Source organism: Corapipo altera, unplaced genomic scaffold (assembly GCF_003945725.1).
Source record: "Corapipo altera isolate COAL_440 unplaced genomic scaffold, ASM394572v1 153, whole genome shotgun sequence".
Lineage (NCBI taxonomy): Eukaryota > Metazoa > Chordata > Aves > Passeriformes > Pipridae > Corapipo > Corapipo altera.
The window spans coordinates 75,170-95,081 of NW_020885139.1; the positions used below are offsets into that span (position 1 = coordinate 75,170).

The following is a 19,912-nucleotide window of genomic DNA, read 5'->3' on the forward strand; positions in this document are numbered from 1 at the left end:
AACCTGGTTTAATATATCCCATGGTGGCAGCCTGCTCTTGCCCTTTCCTAGGGGCCAGCAGTGCTTCCCAGCATGTGATGGAGTGCTGTGGGTCTGGCACCAGCCGTGCTGAGCCGTGTGTGCTGTGGCTGCAGCACTCAGGTACTGCTGGGTGCTGTACAACAGCACAGGCACTGTGTGCCTGGCACACCATGACTGGAGGGCTCCTGCTAGAGCTCACCTGGCTGGAAAGGCTGCCTGGTTTTGTTGTGTTACTTCCACCATGCTATGAAACCTCTGATCCTTCCCTGGAGTGGGGGGAAAATGTCCTGGAGTTTGGTTTCTCATTTTCCTTGGGAGTTATTGCAGCCACTCCGGGCTCCTGCACCGCTGCAATCTGTGCTGGTCAGAGGCAGTGACAGTGAGTGTGCTTCACCCCATGAGGTTTGTGGGGCTTTGTTCCCTGAGAGGTCAGTGGACAGTGTGACTGCTTTGGGAAGCTCCCGCTGGCAGGGGCAGCTCTGCCCTTGGTGCAGCGCCCTTGGGAAGGAGCTGATAACCCCTTGGCCAGCTGGCTGATACTTTCCATTAATATCCTGCCTGCAGTCTGGTGCAATCTCATCCCCACACCAGACCGGGCTGCAGCTCTTCACCAAATACTTTTGGGAAGTGTCATCCCCAAGTTGTTCATCTGTTTCTGAGAAGAGGGCCGGGGAAGGACACTGCTTAGTCATTTAAAAATGTCACGGTTCCCTCAGCTGCCTTATCTGGGAAGTTCTCTGCCCCTCGGTTGTGGGGAGGGGTGGGGAGTGTTTTGAAACTTTGGGGGAAGTGATGCTCATGGTGAGTGTGCTGATAAAAATCCGCTGCTCACCAAGTAAAGCTGGGAAGTCAGAATAGAAGTTAGGAGCAGAGGATAAATGGGATGGAGACTTGGACTGGGAACGATGCAGGAGCATGCTTTATGGCAGTGGTGTTGATGAAAGGGTTTGTCCCAGGTGTGAAAGATTATCCAAGCATCCTAGCTCTCTTTTGCTGTCACCTGGCCACAAGAGAACTTGGTGACCTGCTGGTGTTGGGCCTCACAGGAGAAAGGAGCTCTTGCTGTTTGCTCTTCCCTGTCCTGCCTTTCCAGTCTGGGGAGACTTAGAGCTGCTTGTAGTGGCTGCAGTGGTCACTGGTCAGCAGAGCTGATCCCTGGGAAGGGACCATCAGCCCCATGGAGAACTGGCTCTGTCCATGTGCCTTTGAGGAGCCTTCAGAAGGAGAGGGGCTGAGGCTGGCTGAGGACTGGCAGAGATGTTTTGGTGAGAGCTGGGGGGAAGCTCCATGGTCAAGCTGAAATGCTTCTGTGTGAGCTTCCTGATTTCTTGGAAGTCAGGAAACACCATGACCAAAATTGCCTTAGTTTTTACTTCAGGCCTCTGGTATATCTGCACTACTGTGTGCTCTTCATGGTCACAGGCTGTGTTTTCCAGGAACAGTGCATGGGTGGGAGATGCTCACTAGCTAACTTTGTTTATCCCACTGTGTGCTCTTGTGTCCCTGCTCATCAAGACCAAACTATTCATTTCCCACGGGCTTCTCTGGGCTGCTTATTGCTGTGACATCCAAGCACTTCACAAACATTAATTTAATTTTGCAGCCTCCTTAAGGGGGGGAAGGTGTCAACCTTGTCCAGCATGGATTAAAGATAATTTCTTAATAGAATCATAATTTTAATTTCTTTAAGCAACCATTTATTTATGTTGTGGTTTTTTCAATGTAAAAATAGTAACAGTGTTGGCTGCCAGTGTGCCTGACCCCTGAACCAGGAGTGGGGTACTTGTCTGAGCCCAGAGCCAGCTCTGGCAGTCACAGGCTGGCCCATGGGTGTGGGGGAAATATCTCCTGCAGTTCAGCCTATTTCAGTTATTTTTTAACTAAAAAGCTGTTTGAAAACTAAAAAAAAAATAAAAACAAACCCATGAAATGCTTTTGTCAACTGTTAGGTTGTGAGATCGATGGGCTGAACACTTTTTAGGGGCATGTTTTGGACCCCTGCAGGTGGTTGGAGAATTGACCTGCAGCTCTGGGTGGAGAGTCTATAGCCAGAGGAGCAAGATGCTGCCTGTGCTGTGAGAGGACAGAGGGCTTCTGCTCAGCTCTAAAGGGGTCTCCAGCACAAGAGGGTTGTGGACTGGGGCTCTTGAGAAAGGAGCAGGTCCCCAGCAGAGAACAAGATGGCCAAGCCTTGGAGAGGGATGGATTTCCAGTACTTGATTTTCCTACATGGATGTTAGTTTAATGTGCATCCATATGTTTACAGGGAAGGGATCTGACTCCATGACACTCCAGCCAGCAGGGCTGGCACAGTCAAAAAGTGCAAGATACTTTCTGTGTTCCCTGGAAGATTCAGCAGTCAATATTTAGGTTAAGTGTTCAAACTGTAAGTTGCAGCACACACAGCTTTCCTGGAGCAGGCAGTGTCCTCTTTGTTCTAATAACATCAAGCACAGAAAATGCCTGGTTACTGCTCCTCTTCCAGGAACATTTGCTGTCCAGACCATGGTAGAAGGAGGAGCAGAGGTCTTTGGATGTAAAAGATTGCTGCAGCTTGGACAGCTCTTTCACCCAGGCTACAGGTGAGCACACAGTTCTCTAGGCAGGGTTGGATTTATTTGCCCTAATGTTTCATGCCTTAAATTCGTCTCTGTTCTTTAGAGTCCTGTAGGGAGAGAAGGAAACACCTCTTGTGATCATTTAATTCTTGCCTTCTTAGAAGCCTAAGTTAGGATGTGACAGCTTGTCTGGAGGAGCCTGGCTCCTCCTGGCACTGGGAGAACCAGGGTAAGTGCTGTTACAGCAGCTTGTGTAGGAGTCAAAATATTTGCCCCCTCTTTTAGTGTTCTCCCTTTCACATAAACTCTTCTCTTTGGTCTGCAGCAAAATTCATCACAAACCTGTTTTCTCTTTCTCTTGCTCTCCCCACTGAAGACACTTTGTCCTCTGGGATTTCAGGCAGAGCTGCAGGGATGGAAGCTCTTGGGACTATGTTGGATGCATTGTGTATTCCAGACAGCATTACCAAGGGTGACACTGTGACTGTTTCTACAGCCACCAGCCCTTCTGCACAGCTCCTGGCCTTCTCCCTGGCTGCAGCCCATTGCCCACAGAGGGAGGTGGGCATGTGGCTCAGTCTGTACTGGGGCACCTGAGCCCAGTCCTGCCTGTTTTCACTTTTCCAGATTACCAGCAAAAATATTTCCTGCCTTGTTTTGTGTGTTTTGCTGTGACAAAACCCTCTCATTTCTCTCTTCAGTTCATTAACCACTTATAAACTGTTTAAAGCTTTAACCTATTGTTAATTTTGTCCCCTCTGAGTGTTTCTCCATGGGCTGAAGAGAAACACCACTTCCACAGCCCAGAGGCTCCTGTCTGGGGCCATCTGCCCATGCTGTGAGCCAGCTTTGGTTTCCTATCTCTGTTGGCCATCACTGCCCATCATCTGGGCACAGTTCTGGGGTGGGGTGGTTGGGTCCTGAGCAGCCCAGGCCCCTGCAGGAATGTCCTGGGCTGGCAGCTCAGAGCAGCAGCTCTTTAGTCCCAGCAAAGGTCAGTCCATATTCCAGAGGAAGGATGTATTTTTGTCCACACATTGTGTAAATACCAGGGAGAGGAACCAAGGGGTTACAGGTCTCTGCTCTGAGAGTGGGCACGAACTGCTGCTGCCAAGGCTCTGGCTTTGCCAAAACTGCTGGGATGTTTGAAGTCAACATATACTGGTGGTGAAAGCTAATGAGTGTAATGCAGCACTTGCTCATAATGCTTCTCTCAGTGTTTAATACCTTTGCTAAAGCAAAACTCATCTAAGGCAACTCACTAATTCCAAAAAAATATTTCTCTGGTGAACCAGTTGTTACTGGAGTAGTCCAACCACAGTTTGTTCCCATATTTCTGTCCTTGCAAGCAAGTCTTGTGATGGAATTCCAAGAAAATTCTGCTTCCATGTCTTCAGTGCTGGTGTTTTCCAGCAATGTGTGTGTTAACAGCTTTATTTAAAAATGGCAGCTTTAGTGATCCCTGCATGTCCCTTTGCCTGCTCAAAACAGCTCCTCCTTCCAAAGGTGCAGCTGTGCTGTGCAGAAGCCTGACAGCTTTTTGCTCCTACTGTTTTCCTTTGGGTTTATTGTGCAATTTGGATTAAAGATACTTCCTTTTCAGTGATTGCCAATACTTTTGGTTCATTTAAACTGGATATTTTATGTAGTGGATTTTTTTTTTTGTCTCTTAAGGAAAGTACAACTTCCAAACACAATGTCACCTGCAACAAAATGTGTTTTAAATCCTCTGAGGTGTTTGCTTGGCTGTGTGGGTCACTCTGGAGTAGGGGACACCTCCCATGGGTCTGCCACATGCAGTCCTGCTCCATCTCCTGAGTCTCCTGCACCTCTGTGGGTGTGGGAGGTGCTGTGGGAACGTCCCCAGTGCATGCAAAGGGAGGTTTGCAGGCAGGATTTGTGATGTTACTCCTGTTTATGTTGTTAGGGAAAGAAGTTTTGGCTCAGGCACAGTGCCCAGTGCAGCTCTCGCTGCCCCCCCTCCAGTTCAGAGAACTGAGCTGTGATGTAAGCTCTCCCCCACCCTTCCTCCAGCCTTATCTTCCTCACAGACAGACTCTTCCCTTTGCTTTCCTCGAACTCTCATGCTGGACTCACTGCACTTGTTGTCCCATCTGTGCTCCTCTGCCCTTCCCCAGCCCAGCTCTCTCCTTGCTCAGTTCAAACCTCTGTTAGACTCCTGGAGGGAAAAACAAATCCCTCTTGGTTCCAGCTGACTCCCACTCCTCTAATCTTTTCCTTTCTCTCTTTGCCTGTGTTTGCTGTCTGGAGATGCTCCTCTCAGATCCAGCACAAGATCCTTTTGGCACTGCTCTGCAAACTGCAGTGGCCTCTTTGGGGCCAAAATGGGAAATACTTTATCCACCTGCTCTTGGCACTTACCAGCACTAGTGTCTTCCTTGCCTGTCCATCTTCACCACTTTGTCCAGCCCTGTCTGTGCTGTGATGATCCAGAGGACCAGTGGGTGCAGTGCTGTGCTCCTGTGTTTGCACAGGTCGTGGTGTGACATTTCCCCTGGTCACACCGACCATGGAAGCACCTGCTGCTCTGTAGGAAAGTGTCCCCGTGACCTGTGATGCTGCTTGGATAGATTCCTCTCCTGTCCACCACTTCTAGTGCTCCTGCAGCTCTTGCTGTCCTTGTGCCCTGTGCTTCCCAGCAGCTGGGGGCACTGGGAAGGTTTTCATGCCCGTGTGAGGAGAGATTTGGCTTGTGGAGGTTTGCAGAGCATCCATGGCAGGTGGCTGGGGACAGGGGGGTGAGGAGGGGCACTTTGCAACATTTAACTGCCCTGCTTGCAGGGCTGGAGGCATTTCTGAATTTTGGCTTCCTGAACTCTGGGTACTCTGTCAGAAAACATTCTTTCCCATCTTGGTAAAGGAAATAGGACCATCCTGCTGGGACTGCCTGTGGAGCTTGGTGGCCTGCAAGGAGGTTTGGTGCAGGCCTAGAGAAGGGATGTGACAGTCTCTCGTCTGAAGCTGTATTTTTTAGCTCAGCAGGTTTCTCAGGGCAAGGACAGGGCTAATAGTGCTGCTGTGAGTCAAGGTCATTTGTTTTTTTCTGGCCTGTATAGCCAGGCACCAGCTCAGCATCAGAAGGAAAATCAACAGGCACCTGAACAGCCACAGGGTAAATGTTTGGTGGGCAGAAAGGACGTGGGATGTTTTGTAATGCATCCAAATTCTCGTGTGTTGCTGTGGCTGGCATCATACCTTTGCTGTGAAGCACTGGGGGACACTGTGGCAGGGTCAGCTGGTGAGGTTGGCAGATCATGCTGGTCCTGACTGGTGCCCACCAGAGCAAGGCTGGGAGAGACCTGAGCACGTGCTGGCTGGAGACTCCTGTTCCCTGTGGTCCCACGGGGCACAGGAGTGCTGCAGGCAGTGTGGTTGTGAGGCAGGGGCTGACAGCTCATGGCCATGGACATTTAGCCACAGGAGGTTAAGTCAGCTGTAGAAATCAATGGAAGCTAATTTTGAAAACACCCTTTTATAATCCCCCCAGAAAGACTGCAAGGTGCTGAGTGCTGCTGGGAGGGTCCCTCGTCCATCCATTCCCACTGGTCCCGAGGGGCAGAATGCAGCCCTGCCCCAAGACATGCAGGTGCTGAGATGGACTGGCTGGGAGGCTGCTCTGATATGCTTTGAGCTCTGCTCTTGTCTTCCAGAGGAGCTGATTATGTCCTGGTGCCTTTTTCTGCCTCCCTTCCCTGGGCTCACCCAAGGTTCATGGGCACTGCAGCACCCACAGGTGCAGCTTCCCATCATCACATAGCCCTGCTGTGGCTCCAAGAAATGAGCTCCCTTACACAACCCTGCTGATCCCACCATCTGGGAAAGCCTCAGGATCATGCTAGAGGACAAAGAAATACAGTTGTACCCAGAATAACTTCTAGTCACACAAGTAGAGAGAATGGAACCCAACTTGTAGCCCAGGTGGGCAGCAAGCAGCCAGCTCAGCCTCTTTCCCTTCAGTCTCAGACATGACTGCAGTGTGGAAACTGCTGGAAGAAGACCAAGTTGTACTTTTGTTGCTTTCCCATGTTTACTTGATAGTTTTCCCTACAAAAATTGTTTAATCTGCCTGACCACTTTATGGATTGTTTGCAAGCTTTATTTGAAGTCCTGTGTGCACTAATGTGCTGCTGTGCCAGAAACTTTGTGCCCTTAGGGTGGCTTATTGTGTTCTTTTTTTTTTTTTTTATTGGTTCAGTGCATATTGGCAAAGTAAATCAACTACTAGAAAGGGAAATTAATTTGCTTCCTGCCTTTACATATTTGGCTCCCATCTTGGGGAGGAGGAAGGAGTTTCAAGGGTCACAAGGAATATAAATAGAATTAAGATGCAGTAAAATACCTATCTGCCTTCAGTCCCTGAGCTTCTTACTGTACAAGGGTCAAAAGTGCCCCCGGATGTCCTGCTCCAGGGGACGAGGTGCTCTGGGCTTGCTGCTGGAGGGACATTTGTCCAGTCAGGGTGATTTGGTGTTCACCCAGTGCTGGGTCACTGGGCAGCTCTGTCTTGGTTGGAGTGGGGAGAGCTGGGCACGTGGCCAGGTTCAGCTGCTGGGGCTGCCAAGGACGTGCCATGAGCTGCTGTCCCCCCTCTCTGCTCGGGGCTGCTCAGGCTGTGTGTCCTTATCATCCCCACACAGCTTGTCACACTGATCTCCTCTGCAGAGCCATGAGAGAGGGACCTGCAGGTCTGTGTCCCTTCTCCCAGCTCCTGTCCAAACCACAGTTCTGCCTGCTCTGAAAGCTCTCTGGTGGAGAGGGACCTGGGAGTGCTGCTTTTGACAGTGGCTGAACAGGAGGCAGGTGTGCCCAAAAATGTCGGTGGCACTTGGCTTGTACCAGCAATAGTGTGGCCAGCAGGGCCAGGGCAGTGACTCTCCTTTGCTGGGCTCTGTTGAGGCCCCACCTCAAATCCTGGGGTCAGTTTTTGGTCCCTCACAATAAGAAAGACATTGAGGGGCTGGAGTGTGTCCAGAGAAGGGAACAGAGCTGGGGAAGGGTCTGGAGCACCAGGAGCAGCTGAGGGAGCTGGGGGGGCTCAGCGTGGAGGAAAGGAGGCTCAGGGAGGACCTTCTCACTCTCCAGAACTCCCTGGCAAGAGGGTGGAGCCAGAGTGGAGCTCTGCTCCCAGGTAACAAGTGACAGAATGAAAGGAAAAGGCCTCAAGTTGGACTAGGGGGGTGGGGCAGGTTTAAATTGGATATTAGGAAAAATGTCTTCATGGAGAGGGTTGTCAGACATTAGAAGTGGCTGCCAGGACAGTGGTGGAATCACTGTCCCTGGAAGTGCTCAGAAAACATGTGGATGTGGCACTTGGGGACAGAAGTCAGTGGTGAACATAGTGGTGCTGGGTTGATGGTTGGACTTGATGATCTTGGAGGTCTTTTCCAAGGTTAATGATTCTATGATTCTAAGACATTTCCTTCTGGCTGTCTGACCATGGCATTGTGCTCAGAATGGCTTTAAAATCAATGCCAGTTTATTGTCTGTTAGCACAGGAGCATTCAGATGCCTCAGGTGACATCTCCAAAATATCATGCTTATCAGTCCTCCCAGGTGACATTCCTGGCCAGGCTCATTCCTGTCACTGCAGCATCCTCTCCTCTGCTCAGGTCCAGCTCAGTGTCCTGTCCCAGGTGCTGCAGAACGTGCTGCTACCATGGCTCTGACCAGCCCAGCCACCTCCCTGTTCCTTGCCCGGGTTTGCCATCTCCCCCATTGTACTTCTCCTCCCATCCTTCCCCCTCTGCTCTGTCTCTCTGAACATCCCTGCTGGAGTTAAATCTGCACTCCCCTGTGCCCCCTCCCCTGCTCCCCTCTGGGCCCTGCTCTCTGTGAGTCTCTGGCCAGCCCTGTCCTCAGGTTACCTGTGCTGAGGTCTCCCTAATTCCTGGCATACCTGCCACCACCCCTTCTGTGTTGCTGCTTCAGTGGTGGTTTCCCTGCAGAAAAGGAGCTTTGTGTGCAGAGTTCTCCGATGGGTCCCTTCCCAAGCTGTTCCAAAGCAATGACCCCACTCCAATCTATACTGATAGTCCCTTCCCTGCTCTCACTGTGCCTTTTCAGTAATGTTCTCCCATTTTTATTAAGAAAAATAAAAGAAAATTTCTAATGAGGTAGTCATCCTCGTGCAGGGAAGAAGGAAGGATCTGGCAACCCAGCACACACAGATCCCAGTAAAGCTGTGCTGTGACAATTTGGTCTCAGTAGGAACCACAGCAGCTTGCTATTCTAAAAAAAGGAAAGGAAAGGCTGAAAATAACATAATCCCAGGAAAACAGAACAATTGCTGTTGTTGAAGTCGAGTATCTACAATGAACCCACACTAGAAGCAAATTGGGATTCCTAGAAGAAGTGAATGTTTGGTGATTGCCAGTGAAACTCTAAAATGCCATGATTCTCCCAAGGAACCCAAGAGAAAGATTGGGGAGAGCTGCCCTTATGGCTTGGCCTGGCCTCAGACCCCAGTGCCCCTGGTTCCCACAGCCCTTACACCATAAGGGTGTGGAATCAGTCATGGACCTTTTTCTGTTGAAGCACAGTCCAAGACCAGCCAGATCTTTCATAAGCTCAGCTTTACTGAACCCACCTCCCCCTGCCTGCTCCTCCCTGCTCCAGTGAAGAGCCCAGGAGCTCCCTTATCCACTACTGCCTTCCCCTGCACACATTCTTCAGTTGTGTCTTCCCTGTCTCTTGCTGGTTGTTAAAAACAGGCTTGGCACTCTCTAGCTCCATTTTTGAGAAGGTTTATGTGAGTTAAGTGCCCGTACCAGGTGCCCCCAGCGTGCCCAGTGCACTGTGGTTCTGCTCACCTGCCGTGTGCTGACTGACGCCCTTCTCCCGCCCTCCCCGCAGTGGCTGAAGGACCCCGGGCCCCGCAATGAGAAGAGGACCCTGTTCTGTGACATGGTGTGTTTCCTGTTCATCACCCCGCTGGCGGCGATCTCGGGCTGGCTGTGCCTGCGCGGGGCCCAGGACCACCTGCAGTTCAACAGCCGCCTGGAGGCCATCGGACTCATAGCACTCACTATTGCACTTTTCACAATCTACGTCCTCTGGACGCTGGTAAGTGCCGGCTGCCGGGGCCCTGCTCCTGCTGCAGCAGGACCTGGCAGCACTGGCTCACAGCCCTCCAGCTCTGCCTCCCCACGGGAGGAAACCTTGGGCTCTCCCTCTTGAATGGCCGTGAATTGGCTCTTCCTCTTGAATTGTCTCCCCGTGGGAGCTGCTCGAGTTGTTGCTGAGGATGAGAAACCACTTCCTGACCACCTGCTTTCCAGACTGGCACGGGAGCCGTGTTCCCGGGGTGTCATGTACCTGGCACAGATGTGCCTGAGCGGGGCTGGAGCTGGGGCTGGCTGGGAAGGGCTGGGACTGGGGCAGGCAGTGGCCCGTCTGTGGTGTCTGCTCTTATTTTCGAGAAGAAACACAAACTTGGTACCTGGGTAGTTCAGGGGAAAAGTAAAATCTTGAACATGTTTGGCCCCTAAATAATCTGCCATCATGTCCCTCTGTGCTGCCCAGCACACACTGGCCATGCCCAGAGGGGGTGCAGACTGGCCTTGGGGGTATTTAGCCCACAGCTAAACAAATTCCTACACAACCCTTTCACGGTGTTGGTAAGACAGAAGGTGTGTGCAAGGAACACTCTGGCCCTGGGGAAGCCTCTGGCTACTCTCATGCTGGGTTTTGGAGTTGAGCCCCAGGCCAAACCTGGGTAGCCAGCCTGCCCTGGCCCACTGCTGCTGCCTGGGGGGCACTGGGGATTCCTGGGAACCTGCACTCGACCCTGTCTGGGGGTTGAACTGATTTATGCTGGGAAAGAGCTCCCTGCAGAGGCCTCTCTTGGCATCCCTGGAAGTGCTGAATTAGGGGGCCAGGAGCTTGCAGGGAGTTGAGGAGAGCAGGACAGGGGATGTGGGTTTGCTGTGGTACCTGTCAGTGCTGCCAGCAGAGCCCAGCAGGGCTGGGGCAGCTCCTGCCCAGCCCCTCCCCAGGGCCCGGGGCTGCTCTCCAGGGGCTCCCAGGCCAGGGAATTCCCTCTGTTTCCCATTCCCTTTTTTTGCATTCTGTTGCTGGGTGGATTTCTGGGTTTGGATCTTCGTTTTGGCTCTCCTATTCCAAGCCCTGTGTGTGCTCATGCCCTGTTGCTGCCCTTTTCCAGCTGCTTGCTGGGAAGCACCATTTGGGGAAGGGAAGGGGTGCAGTTGCTGCAGGAGGAAGAGTGGGACCCCAAAAAGCTGGCAGTTCTGTGGGCAGTAGAAATGCCCCAGCACATTTCCCTGCCATCTCATGCTGCAGTTTCTCAGAGTAACCCCTTCCTCTCTGGCAGGACATTCCTCTCCTCCACAGACTGGGGAGCCAGGGCAGGCTGAGCTGGTGCTGCAGCAGCCCCTGCTCTGGGGGGGCCTGCAGAGAGAGTTTCTGGGGGCAAAGCTGGAACCATGGAGGAAAATCTCCATGCTGCAAGTTCCTGCATGAGGCTTCTTTTTGTAGAAAGCCAAGGTAAAACTGGAACCCTTAAGAGGAAGTGTTTCTGTCTTCTCTTCTCACAACTGATCTGGAGAAGCTGGAAACGGGGGGGAAATGGAAAAATATTTGATTTGGGATTTTTTTTGTGTGGTTTTTTTTTTTTTTTTTTGGTGTGTGTTTAAAATAATGAGTCCTGACTAAAATGTCTCTAATTCTGCAGTGCTTCCCATTTCCTTAAGCAGAGAAGGACTTTAAGAGAAGCCCCTTTATTCACATTTACCACATTCTACCCCGGGCTGTGCAGCACAAGAGGCCAAAATGTGGTGGGGGGGTGTCGGCTGTTATGGGTGGGAGGGCTGTGGGAGAGGCTGTGGCCAAAGCTGCAGCTCCCTCCTGTGGAGCAGGAGCCTTCCTTGAGGTTTCCACCATTAGCTCCCCATTCCTATGCTGTCTCTGAAGACTGGGAGATGTGTTTGGCAGCAAACAACCTCACTGCCACAACCTCACTGCAGCAGGAACGAGGGGAGGGCACAGATCAAGCAGCTCAGTTACCTCAGACCTGAATAGAAGTAATTGGAATACTGACTTTTCTGTGTCAGATGTACTTCCTGGTACTTCCTACTTGCCAGCTAAATGCTTCCTGTAATTTTACCGAGTATGAAAGCCTGATTTGGATGAGTGGCTGACTGGATTCGGTGTTTAAGCTGAGCTTGAAGCTCCCCTCGCAGGCCTGTTCCAAAACTGCAGGGCTGTTCCGAAACTGCAGGGCCAGCTCCTGCCTCTGCCGGGCTGCTCCGGGTCCCTCCAGCCTTTGCATCCTGCCCTTTCTCCCTCCTGGGGGACAAGTCTCCCAGGCCACGGTGTTGACAGGAAATATGAGTCCAGTTGCTGTCCTGTTGTTGAGACAGAAGAGAGAAGATTTTTGGGAAGGGTGAAGGAGGTTCACTGGGCTCTGTGAGATGGGAGGAGGCTGGTTGGATTCAGATGCTTGTTTTGGCCACTCAGGGTGCTCACTGCAGCCTGGGGCTGGGTGAGGGGATGAGTCGTGGCTCCTCCCTGCCACGTTTCACCAGCGTGGACCCAAACCCAGCTGAGCAAACCCCGTCCTGCTGTGCCAGTGCTGCCCAGAGAGCCCCTTTGGCTGTGCCACGCTCAGCCTGTTCTCAGCAGGAAGGGGCTGATTCCCCATCAGAGGCTGGGGCCATGGAGCACCCCAAACTGTGTCGGGGTCAGGGCTGTGTCCCTTGCCTTGGGATAAGGGACACACAGAGGCAGAGGGGTGAGGGCATCTCACCACCCAAGGGACAGGGGTCGGTGACAGACGCTGCGTTCTCACCCGCCAGGTTTCGTTCCGCTACCACTGCCAGCTGTACTCGGAGTGGCGAAGGACCAACCAGAAAGTCCGCCTGATGATCCCAGCCTCGAGGAGCCCTCACCCCGTGCCCCACTCCCTCCTCTCCGCCAAGCTCATGAAGAAAACCGCGGATGAGACGACTGTCTGAGCCGTCCCACGGCCACCAACTGGGGCCAGCCCAGGGCGAGGAGGGCTGTGTGTCCTCACGTGCCCAGGGCAGCTCTGGGGGCACCAGGAAACAATCATCCCACACAAAGGGACTCTGCGGTCAGCACCTGCTTCAGACTTTGACAAACAGACAAATAATCAACGTCTGTGTGTGAAATGGCCCAAAAGAGCCCAGTGGCAGAAAATGCCTCTCTGCAGGGACATTTTCCCATAACTAAATACCATATGTGGAAAATATCTCCCTCTCTCTATATATATATATATCTATATATAATATTATTTTTTAATGGCCATGCATATTGTGTTTCAGTCCTTTTGTGTAGATGTTCTAAGCTTCAGGATAGAAGCTGGCAGCCTGATCTCATTCAGAGGTTAAATCAATGCCTTTTCTCCAAATGAGCATATAAAGAACACTTCTCATCATCCGTTCTTGAAAGGCCCCTTCTCCTTTGCACTAAATTGGTTTTGATAATACTGCAGCAGCCTTCCCGTTACTCTTTGGTCTCTTTCATGGTGTTCTGTCCTTTCTAGAAAGTTGAGTGTTTTTAATAATTATTATAATCCCAGAAGGAGTAAAATGACGTGATGCTGAATGGAGACATTTTGTATTGTAAAGTACTGTAATTTTGAGATATAAGTTTCAAAAAGAGAGATCTTTTCCAGTGCAGATGTGATCTCACAAGATGCTTTCCTTGCCTGTCCTGGCTCACCCCCAGGACTCGGATGCACTCAGCTCTTGGCGTGTCTGGCAGAGGTAGATGGAGGATCCAAGGGTGGAGAGTCATGGCTTGTATTAGCTAAACCCACCATTGCCTTTTGGTTTTAAACGATCGAGAAAGGAGCTTTCCTGACCCCAGAAGGTTGAAGTTTCTGTTTGCTGATGTCCTTTCACCATCCTGAGGCTGGACCTCCTGTAGCATCAGTTCCACACGTACCTTAGGGGACAGGCCATGCCCTGCGGCGCTGGCAGGACGCAGGTGCTCTTGGCTGTCTCTGCGCTTTATTTGCACATTCCAGAGGAGCTGCTGGGATTGAGTTCATCCCTGACAGCACTGCCTGCCTGTTGTGTCCTCTAGTGAAACCCTCCCAGTTCGCTGGTTCCCAGAGAACAGGTTTGGGTCCCTTCTTTTGTGGGGCTGGTGTTCCTCCTCCTCCTTCTTTCCTTTTTTTCACCTGCATTTCCAGCACATCCAGCTGTCGAAACCCTCTGTCTCAGAGTGCCCTGTCTGCCAAGGGTCTCGCTGGTTTGGCTTTGGTCCTTGCCTCTCTGCCACCCTCCCACCCTGCCATGTGGTGCTTGTGCCTGGTGCTGAGCTTCCCTGAGCCTCCCGTGTGGCACAGGCTGTGAGGACGCCGGCGGTGCCGCTGCCCTGCCCGGTGCTCCAGAGGTGTGTGCTTGGCTCTGCTCCCGTGATGGTGAGGGCAGAGAGCAGGGAGGAGGCAGGCTCCAAGGTGCCCATGTGTGGGTGGTGATGTGTGTGACACACCGTGTCCCTCTGCCCCTTTGCTGAACCCGAGTGGATCAGTCCAATGCTGGACCGAGACCTGTCATTTCTTGGATTCAAAGCACCCCACGTCCTTCCTCCTCCTCCTCCTCTCTAGCTGCAAAGCAGGATGCTTTTCCTTATGTGTCCCACGACCCTGGGCTGCAAGTTTCTGGTGGCATGAGTAGCAGGGGCCAGTGTCCTGTCTCTCCCAAGAGGATCACTCCAGCCCTGGGTCCTGGGTTCTGTCAGCTCTTCTCCTCCATCTTCTGTGCCAGGGTTCTCGTGCAACTCAGGGATACCCCGGCATATCTTTCAGCAGCCTCTCTGTCCCTTCCCTTCTACCACATACCCATGGGCACCTTCCCTTGTCCCAGTCATGCAGGGATGACTCTGGCCCTGGTGCTCCTGGAGGAGGGGCTGCTGCAGCCCAGCTCCAGTCCCAGTCCCTGCTCCAGTCCCATCCTGTTCCCACCCAGGCACTCCCCGCTCCTCACACCCTTCCATGGCAGCGGGCACTGCACCACTGCCCTGTGCCTTGTCCTGGGTGCCCCTTTCTTCAGGCCCTTCCCAACAACCCCCTTGTCACCAGGACATTCTCAGTGGAGAAAAATAGGGGAGTGGTTTCACCTTTTCATCCCTGGCTGCCTCCCAGGAGCTTGGCCTTGCAGTGCACCGAGTTCTGGCTGGTGACAAGGGATGTGCACTCCCACACCACGTTCCCCAGGTAAGGACTTAATGGAGCCAGTGTTCCAGTTAGGAGACCCACTGTTGATCCTAATATGCAACTGTGAAAGCCAGAAGCCCCTGGCTGGGGCAGTGGGGGCCCGGCCCTGTGCTGTAGGGCAGCCACGGCTGCACTCAGCTTCCTTGACTTTATTGTCGTTGCCAATAATTGGAGTTGTTGCATGTGCCCCTGCAAAACCCAACAGCCACTCTTAAAGTCTTTTCCTCCTTCCTAGAGGAGATGTTCAGCTTGTGGATGTGGGAAATCAGTGTCTGACCCACCACGTTCCAGTGTCATGGGGAAACGGGCTGTGCAATTATGTAAATAAAAGTGAGACAAACTTTGGGCTGTTGTGTTGTTACTGGGGGGGCTGAGCCTGCAGAGCCCAGCTGACCCCTGAGAGCTGGCAGGGCTGCCTGGGGCAGCTTCCCTGACCTGCCCCAGGAGCCCCAGCTGAAGGTTTCAAAGCTGGACAAAACCCAGGGCTTTTAGTCATTTCTGGGCAGTTTCTCTGGCAGTGCACAGAAGCCTCCCGGGTGTGGGCCAAGCAAGGTGATGTTGTTTGAATGAAGTGAAGAGTCCTTTGGCCCTTGGACGGGCCGGGGTTGTGTGTGGGGCTGTACAGAGTGATCCTGATGCTCCCTGAGGTGCTGCCCTGCAGAGGCTCCTGGTGCTGCCCTTGGGAGTTGCCCGACCTGAGCCTGCCCATGGCCCTCTGGCCTGGCCCCTCACTCCAGGCTGGTGGGAGATGCTGGACGTGTCTGCCAGCCCAGGCTCTTGCCCGAGCCCTGGTGAGGCCATGGCAGGTTCTGGATGTGTCCGAGCCATATCCCAGCTGTGTCCAAGCTGTGTCCAAGATGTGTCTGGGCTGTGTCCAAGCTGTGTCTGAGCTGTGTCCAGGCTGTGTCCAAGCTGTGTCCAAGCTGTGTCCAGGCTGTGTCCAAGCTGTGTCCAGGCTGTGTCCAAGCTGTGACATGCAAGAGCTGCTGCAGCTGCAGGGCAGGGTCCTGGCTCTGGCAGCTCACCACAAGCTTGCTCTGAGAGCCATCTGGGGCCAGCACCGTGGCAGGGCCTGCAGGGCAGTGTGGAGCAGGCTGCCTGTCCAGGGCTGGACATGGAACCTCAGGGCAGAGACCTGGGCAGCCACCATTCTCTGTTCCATGGGGCAAAGAGGAGCCCCAACATCCTCTGCAGCCCCAGCCCTGCCCTCAGCCCCCGGCCCTGGACATGTGTTTCAAAGCCTTGGTCACACCACTCTTGCAGAGCAGGGTGGAAATTGTGAAGCTGCACATTAAAAGTGCCCCTCAAAACACTGCAAAAACAATGCTGGATGCATTTCCAAGGCTCTGGACAAGGCTTCAGCTTTGGCCCAGACCTTGGATGAGTTTCCTGGCCAAGCTGGCAAATCAAGGGGCTTCTGGGCTTGTTTATGTTAAAAGAAAAAAAAGGTTTAAAATAAGAAAGTGCTGTCGTTCTGGAAGATGGCTCACCCAGTCCTTTAAAATAAAACTGCTGCCACCCAGCAGTCTGCCAGGGTGAGGGGGAGTAAACATAGTGTAAAAGGAACAGAAATCCCAGAGAAAGGGGTCACTGGGTAAAAAGGAGATAGAGTTTAATGGGGAGGGCATTCAGCCCAGCTGCCTGGCTAATGTACCAAATCCAGCAGGCTTTGGAGCAGCTCTGGCAGACCAGCTTGGAGAAAAGTGTGCTCAGTGAGGTGCCTCTGCTGCCCATTGCACCCCCACGGTGCAATACTAGAATAGTAGATTTCTAATACTAGAATAGAATGATTTCATGTAATATTGCACCAATACTATACAATTTTCATCCAAAAGCTGCAGTTATGCAACTCAGCTCCCAAAGAGTTGATTTTTTTTGCTGTGTATATTTAATTTTCGGGGGGTACAGCAAACAGGAACCCATTAAACCTTTTCTCCCCCTCCAAACCACAAAATTCCAGTGAAGAGGATCCAGGGGACCAATCTGCTGAAAAATCCAGCTTTCCTGAGCTGGCTTTCAGAAAGGAATTTCTTCTTTTTGATTGAAGTAGGTGTCCCTCAATGTACAGCACAACTCCTTTGGGGTGTTTCCCAGGACAAGGGACAGAACCAAAGCTTACAAATCTTCTGCCATCTCCATCTCCAAACCTTCTGCCATGAAATCCTGTTGTGGTGCAACCCCAGCTGACAACTAAACATCACACAGTGACTCGGTCACACAGCCCCCCAAAAGTGGGATGGGGGGAAAAAAGGAAAAAAAAAACTTGTGGGTTGACATAAGAACAGTTTAATATTTGAAACAATGTAAAACATAATGTTAATGACAATAGTAATCATAATCACAAAAATAAAACCCAAGAGGAGCAAGCCATGTCCAGTACAATTGCTCACCACCCAGTGACCTGTGCCCAGCCTGTGCCCCTTGTCATCTGCCCATGGAGGGTAGGAATTGCCCTGCTGTGAGCAGAGATCCATGGGTTTCCCCAGTCTTGGTCCCACCACATTGGAAGAGGGTTAGAGCAGGGCTCTGGAGGAAGATAACTGGGCCTGACCCAGCGCTGCAACTCTTTGCAGCTACTGGAGTAGATCACAGAGGCAAATTCTCTTGCCTGTGCCCAGATGTCACCACAAAGATGACAACTGAGGTGGCACTAAGAGGGTCCAACCAGCAACGTGCCTGAGGAGGAATTCCAGGCTGGACCAAGGACAAGGTTCCCCTTCACTTACATTCACCTTCTCCTCTCTTAAGGGCAGGATTTAGCAGGATCCTGTGGGATGAGACCTCCCCAACTTTCCATGTCTGGAATGTCTCTGAGTGTTCTTTCCTGCAAAATACCAGTTCTCCAGAGCAGATCTAGTGCTGTCCTGTGAGGAGCAGCTGAGGGCTCTGGGCTTGTCTCCTTTGGAGAAAAGGAGGCTTGTTGCTCTGCAGCTTCCTAAGGAGGGGACATGGAGAGGGAGGTGCTGAGCTCTTCTCCCTGGGATCCAGGGACAGGACACCTGGGAATGGTTCAAAGCTGCTCCAGGGGAGGTTCCAACTAGACATGAGGGAGCATTTCTTTACCAAGAGGGTGGTCTGGAACAGTCTTCCTCGAGAGCTGGTCAGTGCCCCAGGCCTGTCAGTGTTTAAGAGGCAATTGGACAATGGCTTTAGTAACAAGCTTTACTTTTGGTCAGCCCTGCAGGGTTCAGGATGAGGTGATCATTATAGGTCCCTTCCAAGTGGAATATTCCAGTCTAGTCTGTTCTATGTAAGGAAAAGGAGACCTTGATGGGGAGAGATCAGAGAATGGCAGATCTATGGGAATTGCCTCTCCCGTGGACTCCAGACCCTGCTCAGCTTTGTGCCTCCCTTCCTGGGCTGCCCCTAGAGCTGCTCCCAGGCCCCTGCTGCAAGAAAGGTGCTTGGTGCACGTGCCAGTGACGAGTGGAGGGGAGGCAAGGAGAGGTTTGGATGTGTGGGGAAGATAAGTGTTATCATCAGCACCCAGCTATGCTTGAGGTTTTTTAATTTCATATTAATAGCAAAAAGCCCGAGGCACTGCTCCAGCACCTTTTACTACCTGCTGTGTTTTCCGTGGCCTTGGACAGAGCAACTTTGCAGGTGCCCTGGCACTCAGTGCCACCTGCCTGCCCTTGGCCCTCCTGGCACCAAGCTCCTCCATGCTCCGAGCCTCGGTGCTCTCCCTGCAGTCCCAGCCGAGGGCTGGGTGGGGTGAAGGAGGCTCTGTGGTGGCATCCACCTCCATGACCTGCCAGTCCTCTACTTGGTGGCCAGAGGAACCACGTGCGGAGAAGCCAGCAGGACACAGAAGAACCCTACCAGTTCCCAGACCCACGGTGATGGTGTTTGCCTTTCCAGTCTCTCCCCTTCCCCCCCCCGTGCTCCCTCCACGTGTCAGGGGCACAGCTGGAGCCACGAGCCCGTCCCCACCCAGAGCCAGGGGTGCAGCCTCTCCCCAGGACACGAGGCCAGGCAGAAAGCAAAGATTGGAGCTTCATTTTCAGCATCAGCAAATGCTACCTGCTTGTCCCCGAAGTCCAGGCAGACCTGGATGGCCCTGGGGAGGTAGGCAAGGTGCAGAGGGGTCCAGTCAGGGTCAGTAAATGCATGGTATTGTCCAAACCACTGCCCCACGGCCCAGATCCCCTCCCGGGGGGTAAAGCTCAGGACCCCCTTCCTCCTGACAGACTCCTGGGCCACCCCCACAGCCCACCAGTCCCCCGCCTCAGCCACCTCCACCTGCCAGCAGTGTCTCCCCTCAGCAAAGCCCTGCCTGCCCAGCACACACGGCTCCGTGTCGAACCGCTCGGGGGTGTTGGGCAGCGACGTCCACTCGTCCCCCCGTCCCACCCTTCGCTGGTCACTGGCCAGGATGAGGAAGGGGTTGGCAGTGTCTGGGTCCAGGGTCACGTCAGCTGGGGATAGAGAAGGAGAAGCTGCTCAGAACAGGCATCCCCCCAACAGGAGAAGGGACAGAGTGAGTTCCTCTTCCCAGAGTAGGAAACCCCTTCCTGCTGGACTGCCCCAGCATCAGTGCTGCCCCAGTCCTGTCCCTGCCCCAGGAGCTGGCACACATCCTGGCCAAGGAGACCCCCGTTCCCTGGGGGAGGATGCACATCAGTGGGTGGGGGCACATCTGCAGTGCAGACACCTGGACCTGAGCCTGGCAGTCCCTGGGGCTGCAGGAGCAGAACAGGCAGGTCTGGGCACAAACCAGTGCAGACCAGGATAGATGTTACCCCAAGACCCAGAACCTGAGGCCCCAAAATCCTGTTTCTTTCTCCATGCAAAGGAAGGGGCAAGGATGTCACCGCAGGTGTCTTTGGTGCTGGTGGTGGCTCAACAGATCAGCACGAGAAGTTCAGCTGGGGGTGTGGCAGCCACCAAGTCCCAAGCCATGACAAGCCCAGGCTGGGACAAGCTCCAGGTGCTTTCACCCTATTTCTTTCAAAGCAGAAGCAGGATGGGAGTGTTTTCCTCTCAAGACGGGAAAGTTCTCCCTCCTCTTCCCTCCTGAAACTCACCTCTTCCACTCATCTCCTCCATCTCATTCACCAGGGTCTCACTCTCTTCTCTCTCCAGCCTGGATGCCAGCATATGTACAGAA

General features: G+C 52.8%; 2 protein-coding genes across 4 annotated transcripts in view; one reads left to right on the plus strand and one right to left on the minus strand.

Annotated features, from left to right (window-relative positions):
- The window catches only part of MARCH2 (membrane associated ring-CH-type finger 2), a 32,947-nt gene extending 17,804 nt beyond the window's left edge, over window positions 1-15,143 (plus strand). For all 3 annotated transcript variants that reach the window (XM_027670124.1, XM_027670126.1, XM_027670125.1), the window contains 2 exons: window positions 9,453-9,662; window positions 12,413-15,143. In XM_027670124.1, the coding sequence (XP_027525925.1) occupies window positions 9,453-9,662; window positions 12,413-12,571 (369 nt within the window). In that variant the 3' untranslated portion in view covers window positions 12,572-15,143. The remainder of the gene's footprint in view (window positions 1-9,452; window positions 9,663-12,412) is intronic.
- Window positions 15,144-16,691: 1,548 nt separating this feature from the next.
- On the minus strand, window positions 16,692-19,906 carry LOC113960515 (thaicobrin-like). Its single transcript, XM_027670127.1, has 2 exons — window positions 19,830-19,906; window positions 16,692-19,220 (listed from the first exon to the last, which is right to left on the minus strand). Exons 1-2 carry the CDS (start codon window positions 19,900-19,902, stop codon window positions 18,700-18,702), a joined length of 594 nt encoding a protein of 197 aa, XP_027525928.1. The 5' UTR covers window positions 19,903-19,906; the 3' UTR covers window positions 16,692-18,699.
- Between the last annotated feature and the right edge of the window lie 6 nt (window positions 19,907-19,912).

What these genes read in the sequence shown, in the direction of transcription:
- LOC113960515 (XM_027670127.1), bottom strand. Translation starts at nt 19,902, where the DNA reads ATGCTGGCATCCAGGCTGGAGAGAGAAGAGAGTGAGACCCTGGTGAAT. An exon ending in GGAGGAGATGAGTGGAAGAG is followed by an intron (nt 19,221 to 19,829) that starts GTGAGTTTCAGG and finishes CTCTATCCCCAG; the next exon opens with CTGACGTGACCCTGGACCCA.